Raw genomic sequence first — 10,574 nt, 5'->3', positions numbered from 1 at the left:
ATCCCAGTTTTGGTGGAGCCGAGGGAGGGAAATCCCAGTTTTGGGGGAGTAGCAGGAGGAAAACCACAGTTTTGGTGGATTAGAGAGTAAAAATCCCAGTTTTTGTGGAGCCAGGAGAAGAGAATCCCAGTTTTGGTGGAGCAAGGAAGGAAAGTCCTAATTTTAATGGAGTAGAAGGAGGAAAAATCACAGTTTTGGTAGATCAGGGAGCAAAAATCCTAGTTTTACTGGAGCCAGGGGAGGAAAATCCCAGTTTTTGTGGAGCCAGGAGAAGAGAATCCCAGTTTTGGTGGAACAAGGAAGGAAAATCCTAATTTTAATGGAGCAGAAGGAGGAAAAATCACAGTTTTGGTAGATCAGGGAGCAAAAATCCCAGTTTTACTGGAGCCAGGGGAGGAAAATCCCAGTTTTTGTGGAGGAAGGGAAGGAAAATCCCAATTTTAATGGGGGAGGAAGGAGATTTGGTGTTCTTTTGGGAATGCATTGGTGGATGAGGAAAATGACCAATCCCAGGAGTTTTTTCCTGTCCCAAATCCCACATGGGAAGGGCAGGGAAGCTCCCAAATTCCAGCTGCTGTTTTCCTGTCCCCGTTCAGCGACGATGGCTCTGAGAGCGAGGCCTCCGTGTCCAACAAGTTTGTGAACGATGGGAGCTTCCTGCAGCAATTCCTGAAGCTCCAGAGGGAAAAATCCAATGCTGGTAGGTCCTTCCTTTCCCAACCCAAACCTGGGATTCCCAGGAGTTCTGTCCTCTTCATTCTCCCCTCAGAAACTGCCCCAAATCCGCCCAAAAATTCTGGCAATGCCCCAGCTCCAAACCTAGGCAAGAAGCAGCTGAGGCAGACCTGGAGCCTCTCCCAGCCCAAACCTAGGATTCCCAGGAGGAATTTCCCTTTCTTCTCTCCTCAGAAAATGCCCTAAATCCCCCTAACAATTCCAGGAATACCCCAGCCCAAACCCTAAGATTCCCAGCAATAATTTCCTTTCATTTTCTCCACAGAAAAAAGATCCCCAAATCCCCTAAAAACTCCAGGAGTGCCCCAGCTCCAAACCCCAGAAAGAAACAGCCAAAGCAGGCCTTGAGCTTTGAGGAGCCTGCTTGGAACCTTTCCCACCCCAAAGCCAGGACTTCCAGGAATAATTTCCTCTTTTTTCTCCCCTCAGAAACTGCCCCAAATCCCCCCAACCACTCCGGGAATGCCCCAAACCCCACGAAGAAACAACCGGGGCAGGCCTGGAGCCTTTCCCGCCCCAAACCCCACGAAGAAACAACCGGGGCAGGCCTGGAGCCTTTCCCACCCCAAACCCAGAATCGCCAAGAATAATTTCCTTTTGTTTTCCCCACAGAAAGTGCCCCAAATGCCCCCAACAACACCGGGAATGCCCCGGCCCCAAACCCCGGGAAGAAGCCGGCGCTGCTGGGGAAGCGGCCGGGGCAGGCGCTGAGCCGGATGCTGCAGGCCCGGAGCCTCTGCCAGCCCAAACCCAGCCCCGTCCTCAGCCGCCTCAGCGTCTTCCAGGGCCCCGACGAGGAGGAGGAGGAGGATTACGAGCAGTGGTTGGAGATCAAAGGTCAGTGGCAGCTCCTGCTCTGGGGCTGGAGCTGGGAAGGCCCATCCCAGGTTAGGGGTTCAGTGGGGGCAGGATTCCCTCAGGCCTGGTGGGGAATGGGGTGGGATTCAGGTCCTGGGACAGAAATCATTTTGGGATAGAATTCCCTCAGTCCCAGTGGGAAATGGGGTGGGATTGTGTCCTAATTAGGGTTCAGTGGGGGCAGGATTCCCTCAGGCCCAGGTGGGGAATGGGGTGGGATTCAAATCCTGGGATGGGGATCAGTTTGGGATAGAATTCCCTCAGTCCCAGTGGGAAATGGGGTGGGATTTGTGTCCTAGATTAGGGGTTCAGTGGGGTCAGGATTCCCTCAGGCCTGGTGGGGAATGGGGTGGGATTTAAATCTTGGATTAGGGGTCCAGTGGGGGCAGGATTCCCTCAGGCCTGGTGGGGAATGGGATGGGATTCAGGTCCTGGGTTAGGGGTTCAGTGGGGGCAGGATTCCCTCAGTTCCCCTAGGGAATGGGGTGGGATTCAAATCTTGGATTAGGGGTTCACTGGGAGCAGGATTCCCTCAGTCCCAGTGGGGAATGGGGTGGGATTCAGGTCCTGGGATAAGGGTTCACTGGGGGCAGGATTCCCTCAGGGCCAGTGGGGAATGGGGTGTGGGGTTCAGTGGGGTCAGGATTCCCTCAGTTCCTCTCAGGAATGGAATGGGATTCAGGTCCTGAATTAGGGGTTCAGTGGGGGCAGGATTCCCTCAGATCCTCTCAGGAATGGGGTGGGATTCAAATCCTGGGATGGGGATCAGTTTGGGATAGAATTCCCTCAGTCCCAGTGGGAAGTTGGGTGAATTTATCCTGGGATAGGGGCCAGGATTCCTTCCTAGGACAGGGGATCAGTTTGGGACACGATGCCCTCAAATTCTCATTTGCACCTTTGGAATGTTGTGCCAAGTGCTGGGCTCTCCACAAAGTCCTGATTCTTGTCCTTAAAATGGGATTTTAAGGGGTTTAAGTGCTGGAAAATGAGGAATTAGTTTGGGAACGTGTAGGATAAAATCTCTGTGTGTGAATAAATAAAATAAATAACATCTCCAGCACGGAATTATGCCCAGGTAAAATCCAGGTAAAAAATCTCACCTGTAGGTCGTGAATGCCTGGAAAAACAAGGATATGGCAGGAATTATCCTGTGTTTTATTGGGATGATCCAGGGCAGGAAGCCCCAAGGCAGATTTGCCTCAGAATGGGAATTTCACGGGTGGGTTTTAATGGATAAAAGGAGCTCAGCGAGACACACTCAGCTTTGTGGCTTCATTTATCCATCCCTAAAATCCCATGGAGCCCTTTCTGCTGGGATTTGTACCAGCATAATCCTGGGAATTTGGGATTTGAGCGTGAAATGTGCTGGGAAAAATGCAGAGAACTGAGGTGGGTTTGCCTTCATTTTGGGATTTTGGGGCTGATCCCGTTGGATCAGCATGGGTGGCTCTGCTCTGGCCTCCCAAAATTCCCAAAATCTCTGGGTTTATTCCCACTCTGGGATCCCTGTGGGAATTCCTGGTCCCAGAAGCCAAACTCCAGGATTTTTGGAGCTGCTGCTCCAGCCACACAATTCTGGGAAGGGCTTGGCAGAGCTGGAATCTGGATTTAAACCAAATTCCTGCTCTTTCCCTGCTGGGATTTGTCGGGAACAAATCCAGTGGGAGCCAATTCTGCCACAGTTAAAGCTGGGATGAGCTGGGTGAGGTTGAAACCTCCAAACTGGGATGGGCTGGTGGATTCCCAATCCCTGGAATGTCCAAGGAAAGGCTCCAGGGAAACCTTGGAGCTGCTTCCAGAGCCTAAAGGGGCTCCAGGAGAGCTGGAGAGGGATTTGGGATGAGGGATGGAGGGACAGGAGCCAGGGAATGGGATTGGGATGGGAATTCTAAGATACAGGGAATGGATTTGGGATTTGGGATGGGAATTCCAGCACCCAGGGAATGGCTTTCAACTGAGGGAGGGTGGATTTAGGAGGGATTTTGGGAGGGAATTCCTGCCTGGAATTTCCAGGAAAACTGTGGCTGCCCCTGGATCCCTGAGAAAGATTCAAGAAGGGAAATTTCAGGGAGACCTCAGAGCCTGAAAAAGGTTCCAGTTGAGCTGCAAGAATTTGGGATTTGGGATGGAATTCCAGCACCCAGGGAATGGCTTCCAACTGAGGGAGGGTGGGTTTAGGAGGGATTTTGAGGGCTGGAATTCCCAGAGAAGCTGTGGCTGCCCCTGGATCCCTGGAAAGGTTGGAGGAGGGAAATTCCAGGAAGATCTCAGAGCCTGAAAGTGCTCCAGGAGAGCTACAGAGAATTTGGGATTTGGGATGGAATTCCAGCACCCAGGGAATGGCTTCCAACTGAGGGAGGGTGAGATTTTGGGAGCTGGAATGGGCTGGAATTCCCAAAAAAATCCACAAAATCACCCAAAGAAATCTTAGCACAGCAATGAAATGAACTTTAACCTCCCCAAACCCCAAACTTTAGATTTTCCCCTTGGGAACCCCCCGGGGGAAGCTGAGAAAACTCCGGAATTTTGCTGTGAACGCTTTTCTACAACAGCCTGCCCCGTTTCATCCTTTCTCTCCCCATCTTGCTCCGTGCTTGTCGGCAGTAATTCCCTGTTTCCCGTTGTGGGGGCAGTTGAACCCCAAGTACTGACAGGCTCCTTAAAGTTTTGCCCCCAGAGGACTCGGAGACGCGGCAGGTGGTGGAAAAGCTGGCCAGGTTCGTGGCTGAGGGCGGCCCCGAGCTCGAGAAGGTCGCCATGGAGGACTACAAGGACAATCCTGCTTTTGGGTGAGGGCGGGAAGGGGTTGGTCCCCAGGGAATGCTGCTTTTGAGGGGAGAAATTTGGGGTTTGAGGGGGGGAAAGTTTGGGTAAGTTTGGCTTCAGTGTTCTTCCCTGAGGGGGGGAAAGTTTGGGTAAGTTTGGGTTTGGTGTTCTTCTTTGAGGGAGGGAAATTTGGGGTTTGAGGGGGGGAAATTTGGGCTTTGAGGGGGGAAAGTTTGGGTAAGTTTGGCTTCAGTGTTCTTCCTTGAGAGGAGAAAGTTTGGGCTTTGAGGGGGGAAAGTTTGGGGGTTGAGGGGAGGGAAATTTGGGATTTGAGGGGGGAAAGTTTGGGGTTTGAGGGGGGAAAGTTTGGGTTTGGTGTTCTTTGAGGGGGGAAAGTTTGGGGTTTGAGGGGGGAAGTTTTGGGTTTGAGGGGGGCAAGTTTTGGGGGTTGAGGGGGGAAAGTTTGGGGTTTGAGGGGAGAAAGTTTGGGGTTTGAGGGAGGAAAGTTTGGGTAAGTTTGGGTTTGGTGTTCTTCTTTGAGGGGGGGAAAGTTTGGGGTGTGAGGGGGGGAAAAGTTTGGGGTTTGAGTGGAGAAAGTTTGGGGTTTGAGGGGGGAAGTTTGGGGTTTGAGGGGGGGAAATTTGGGTTTGGTGTTCTTTGAGGGGGGGAAAATTTGGGGTTTGAGAGGAGAAAGTTTGGGGTGTGAGGGGGGGAAAGTTTGGGGTTTGAGGGGAGAAATTTGGGATTTGAGAGAGGAAAGTTTGGGGTTTGGTATTCTTTGAGGGGGGAAAGTTTGGGGTTTGAGGGGGGAAAGTTTGGGGTTTGAGGGGGGAAAGTTTGGGGTTTGAGGGGGGAATTTGGGGTTTGAGAGAGGAAAGTTTGGGTTTGAGGGGGGAAGTTTGGGGTTTGAGGGGGGGAAATTTGGGGTTTGAGAGAGGAAAGTTTGGGTTTGAGGGGGGAAGTTTGGGTAAGTTTGGGTTTGGTGTTCTTCTTTGAGGGGGGGAAAGTTTGGGATGTGAGGGGGGGAATGTTTGGGCTTTGAGGGGGAAAAATTTGGGGTTTGAGAGGAGAAAGTTTGGGGTGTGAGGGGGGGAAATTTGGGGTTTGAGGGGGGAAATTTGGGGTTTGAGGGGGAGAAAGTTTGGGTAAGTTTGGTTTCAGTGTTCTTCCCTGAGGGGGGGAAAAGTTTGGGGTTTGAGGGGGGAGATTTGGGATTTGAGAGAGGAAAGTTTGGGGTTTGAGGGGGGGAAATTTGAAGGTTGAGGGGGAGAAGTTTGGGTTCAGTGTTCTTCCCTGAGGGGAGAAAATTTTGGGATTTGAGGGAGGAAAATTTGGGATTTGAGAGGAGGAAATATTTGGATTTGAGTGGAGCTCAACTTTGAGATTTGAGGGGGAAAAATGTTTGGATTTGAGTGGAGCTCAAATTTGGGATTTGAGGGGGGAAAATTTGGGATTTGAGGGGGGAAAATTTGGGATTTGAGGGGGGAAAATTTTGGATTCATTGCTCTTCTCTGAGGGGAAAAATTTGGAATTTGAGGGGAGGAAACGTTTGGATTTGATGGTGGAAAAGTTTTCTAATCCCAGCACTGGTGGGCAGAGGATTCCTCCTTAATTTCCCTACAATCAACAGAAATTTGGATGCAAATCCTTGGATTAAAACTCCAGAATCTAATTCCATGTTTTAGGTGCATTCTGAATAATTCCTCCGTTTTCCCACGTGGGAGTTGGAGCTGTTTCTATCCCAGAATTTTAATATTTGGATAAAAATTCCTCTTTTTTTTCCCTTTTTCCCAGGTTTTTGCATGATAAGAACAGCAGAGAATTCCTTTACTACAGGAAGAAAGTGGCAGAAATAAGGAAAGAAAATCAAAATTCCCAGGCAGCCTCTTCCCAAAAAGGTAATTCCCACTAAAATCTGGGGAATGGAAATAGCAGGGAGGGAAAATTTGGGATTGATTTGGAAATTTGGCTGGAAAGAAAATTCCCAACTGGAAGGAGAATCAAATCCTTGTGCCAAAAATGGGGATTCTCAAAATATTCCTGGGATTTTAAATGGAGTTGTTAAAAATATTCCAGAATAATTCTCCAGCACTGAAAATTGAGGAAAAGGGGATTTTTTTTTTCTCCCCTTATTTATGGATTTGATTGGAGTATCCTCCTTTTTCCAGGTGAGATTTGGGATTTTCCATAGGGAATTTCCTCTGGAACAGCCTCCAGGGGGTGCAGTGAGGGGAGGATTAAATGGGTTTGTAGGAAATTTGGAATTTTCCAAAGGATTTCCTTTTATTCCTGGATAATTCAGGGATAAAACCTTGAAATGTGGATAACCCTGGGTGGTCTAATCCTCTGGAGAAATGCCTGGCATGAGGGAAAAACCCAAAATTTTTAATTAAGGATAATTCCAGGTGCTGTAATCCTATGGAAAAATGCCTGATAAGAGGGAAAAATGACAAAACTTTTAATTAGGCTTAATTCCAAGTGGTTTAATCCTGCAGAAAAGTGCCTGGCACAGGGAAAATTTGGGATTGGGGAGCCCAAAGCTGCCTTAGCTCTCATCTCTCTGCCATCCCTGCGCCCCAAAGTCAGGCCTAAAGTGAAGATTTTGTGCTTTAAACTCTTCCTTTGTGCCAATTCTCCTCCTTTAAACCCAACATTTGGCCTAATTGTGTTCTTGGGGTCTTTAGGCTGGGTTAGGCCCCATCCCTACTCCCCAAAGTCAGGCCTAACTTGAAGTTTTTGTGCTCTAAACTCTTCCTTTGTGCCAATTCTCCTCCTTTAAACCCAACTTTTGGCCTAATTGTGTTCTTGGGGCTTTTAGGCCGGGTTAGGCCCCATCCCTACTCCCCAAAGTCAGGCCTAAACTGAAGTTTTTGTGCTTTAAACTCTTCCTTTGTGCCAATTCTCCTCCTTTAAACCCAACTTTTGGCCTAATTGTGTTCTTGGGGCCCTTAGGCCGAGTTAGGCCCCATCCCTACTCCCCAAAGTCAGGCCTAACTTGAAGTTTTTGTGCTCTAAACTCTTCCTTTGTGCCAATTCTCCTCCTTTAAACCCAACTTTTGGCCTAATTGTGTTCTTGGGGTCTTTAGGCTGGGTTAGGCCCCATCCCTACTCCCCAAAGTCAGGCCTAAAGTGAAGATTTTGTGCTTTAAACTCTTCCTTTGTGCCAGTTCTCCTCCTTTAAACCCAACTTTTGGCCTAATTGTGTTCTTGGGGACTTTAGGCTGGGTTAGCCCTATCCCTGCTCCCCAAAGTCAGGCCTAACTTGAAGTTTTTGTGCTCTAAACTCTTCCTTTGTGCCAATTCTCCTCCTTTAAACCCAACTTTTGGCCTAATTGTGTTCTTGGGGCTTTTAGGCCGGGTTAGGCCCCATCCCTACTCCCCAAAGTCAGGCCTAAACTGAAGTTTTTGTGCTTTCATTGTAGCAAATTCCCACTTTAAACCTGGCTTTTGACATAACTGTGCTCTTGGCATCCTTAAGCTCTGTCCCCCCTCCCAAACTTGGGTTTAGACTGAAGTTTTTGTGCCACTCAACCATTCCTTTGTACCAATTCTCCCCCTTTAAGCCCGGCTTTACTTAGACCCCACCCCTACACCCAAACTCAGATTGAAACTGATACTTGACACTTTTTAACTGTTCCTTTGTACCAATTCTCCTCCTTTAAACCCGACTTTAGGCCTCTCTGGGGTCCTTAGGCCGGGTTAGGCTGGGCTGGGGTGAGCTGGGCCCAGGACTAATCCCTGCCTAAAGTTTCCCCCCCAGCCGACCAGGAGACGCGGAACTCGGCCGAGAAGCTGGCGCAGTTCGTGGCTGCAGGGGGGCCCGAGGTGGAGGCCATTGCCCTGCAGAACAACAGGGAGAACCCTGCCTTCAGGTGGGCAGAATTCCTGATTTTTGGGGCTTTTTTCCAGGGAATTCCAAGGGAAAATCCCAGGGAAAATCCTGGGAATTCTTAGGTTGGGGTTTTGGAGCAGCGAGAGTTGAGGGACCCAGGTTTGGGGGGCTGAGGTGGGAACTTTGCCCTGCAGAACAACAGGGAGAACCCTGCCTTCAGGTGGGCAGAATTCCTGATTTTTGGGGCTTTTTTCCAGGGAATTCCCAGGGAAAATCCTGGGAATTGTTAGGTCAAAGTTTTGGAGCAGTGAGAGTTGAGGTGCTCAAGTTTTGGGGCTGAGGTGGGAACTTTGCCCTGCAGAACAGCAGGGACATCCCTGCCTTCAGATATGGAAATTCCTGATTTTTTTGGGGCTTGTTTTCCAGGGAATTCCAAGGGAAATTCCCAGGAATTTTTAGGTTGGGGTTTTGGAGCAGCGAGAGTTGAGGGGCTCAGGTTTGGGGTGCAGAGGAATCAGCACATTCCTGATTTTTGGGGCTGTTTTCCCTTTCTGGGATTGTGTTCCCTGATGGCAGCGGAAGCTGCACTGGCTGCAGGAATACACAGGATGGTGCTGGAGAGCTGGGAATGCTCTGGGAATGCTCTGGGAATGCTTGGGAATTGCAGGAGGGAAAAATCCAGTGCTGGATCCCAGCCCTGCAGAGCTGGGAATGATCTGGGAATGCTGTGGGCATTCCAGGCAGGAAAATTCCAGTGCTGGATCCCAGCCCTGGAGAGCTGGGAATTGCAGGAAGGAAAATTCCTGGGGAAAACTCTGCTGGATCCCAGCCCTGGAGAGACAGGAATATCCTGGGAATGTTCTGGGCATTCCAGGCAGGAATTCCACAGCTGGATCCAGCTCTGAGTGGAGCTGGAGAGACAGGAATGTCCTGGGAATGTTCTGGGCATTCCAGGCAGGAATTCCACAGCTGGATCCTGCTCTGAGTGGGGCTGGAGAGACAGGAATGTTCTGGGAATTATTTGGGAATGTTCTGGGCATTCCAGGCAGGAATTCCACAGCTGGATCCAGCTCTCTGTGGAGTTGGAGAGCCAGGGAATGTTCTGGGAGTGCCCCGGGGATGCTGTGAGCATTCCAGGCAGGAATTCCACAGCTGGATCCATCTCTGAGTAGGGCTGGAGAGCCAGGGAATGTTCTGGGAATGTTCTGGGCATTCCAGGCAGGAATTCCACAGCTGGATCCATCTCTGAATGGAGCTGGAGAGCCAGGAATGCCCCGGGGATGCCCTGGGGATGCTGTGAGCATTCCAGGCAGGAATTCCACAGCTGGATCCAGCTCTGAGCAGGGCTGGAGAGCCAGGGAATGTTCTGGGAATGTTCTGGGTGTGCTCTGGGCATTCCAGGCAGGAATCCCCCAGCTGGATCCATCTCTGAATGGAGCTGGAGAGCCAGGAATGCCCCGGGGATGCCCTGGGGATGCTGTGAGCATTCCAGGCAGGAATTCCACAGCTGGATCCAGCTCTGAGTAGGGCTGGAGAGCCAGGGAATGTTCTGGGAATGCCCCGGGGATGCTGTGAGCATTCCAGGCAGGAATTCCACAGCTGCTCCCCTGTTTGCAGGTTCCTGTACGAGCCCCACAGCAGAGGGCACCGCTACTACCGCCAGAAGCTGGAGGAGTTCCGCCGGGCCCGGGCTGCCCCCGGGGGCTCCCCTTTTCCCGGGAATTCTCCTTTTCCCTCCGGAGAATCCGGCCTCAAACGGAAAAGCAGCCCCGAGGCTTCTCCCTCCCCTCTGTGCTTCCCCCCTCTCCCGGTTCCCTCCCCTCTCCCTCTCCCCATTCCCGTCCTGCCTCCTCTGCCTCTCCCCGTTCCCTCTCCCGTTGTTCCCGCCGCTCTTCCCGTTCCTTCGGCCTCTCCTGCCCCCTCCTCATCCTCCACCTCCCCTCCGGATCAGCTGGCCCCAAGCCCGGCCCCAGTCCCCAATCCAGCCGTGACCCCAAATCCAGCTGCAATCCCAAATCTTGCCACGACCCCGAATCCGTCCGTGACCCCAAATCCCGCTCCGGGCAGCACCAAAAAGAAGAGGAAGAGCCGGTGGGGGCCGGAGGAGGAAAAGGTGGAATTGCCTCTCCCCCAGCTGGTGCAGCAGCTGGATTCTCCCTCTCCCCTCTCAGGTGAGTGGGATTGGCTTTTCCTGGGAATTTCGTGGCTCCAGACTCATTTTTTATTTCCTGGATCAAGTTTTCTGCTGTCAATCCCATTTTTTCCCCTGTGGTTTTATTTTCCCTTCGCTCCGTGGGAATTACAAACAGAATTCCTTTTTTTTTTTTTTTCCCCACCCTTTTCTTCCCTTTCCTTCCCTCTCTTGAGATTTTTCCCATCTCCC

The 10,574-nt window shown here is 50.9% G+C and overlaps 1 protein-coding gene across 1 annotated transcript; it reads left to right on the top strand.

The window, feature by feature from the left end:
• Positions 1 to 571: 571 nt before the first annotated feature.
• Positions 572 to 10,483, top strand: LOC103824841 (SURP and G-patch domain-containing protein 1; the record flags this gene model as incomplete). Its single annotated transcript, XM_050987814.1, has 6 exons — positions 572 to 700; positions 1,348 to 1,572; positions 4,271 to 4,382; positions 6,154 to 6,257; positions 8,108 to 8,231; positions 9,809 to 10,483. Coding segments are annotated over 6 exons (1,369 nt in total), but the record flags the coding sequence as incomplete, so codon positions are not given.
• Between the last annotated feature and the right edge of the window lie 91 nt (positions 10,484 to 10,574).

This window comes from Serinus canaria, unplaced genomic scaffold (assembly GCF_022539315.1).
Source record: "Serinus canaria isolate serCan28SL12 unplaced genomic scaffold, serCan2020 HiC_scaffold_269, whole genome shotgun sequence".
NCBI classification, from domain to species: Eukaryota; Metazoa; Chordata; class Aves; order Passeriformes; family Fringillidae; genus Serinus; species Serinus canaria.
This window is presented reverse-complemented; position numbering and strand designations above follow the sequence as displayed.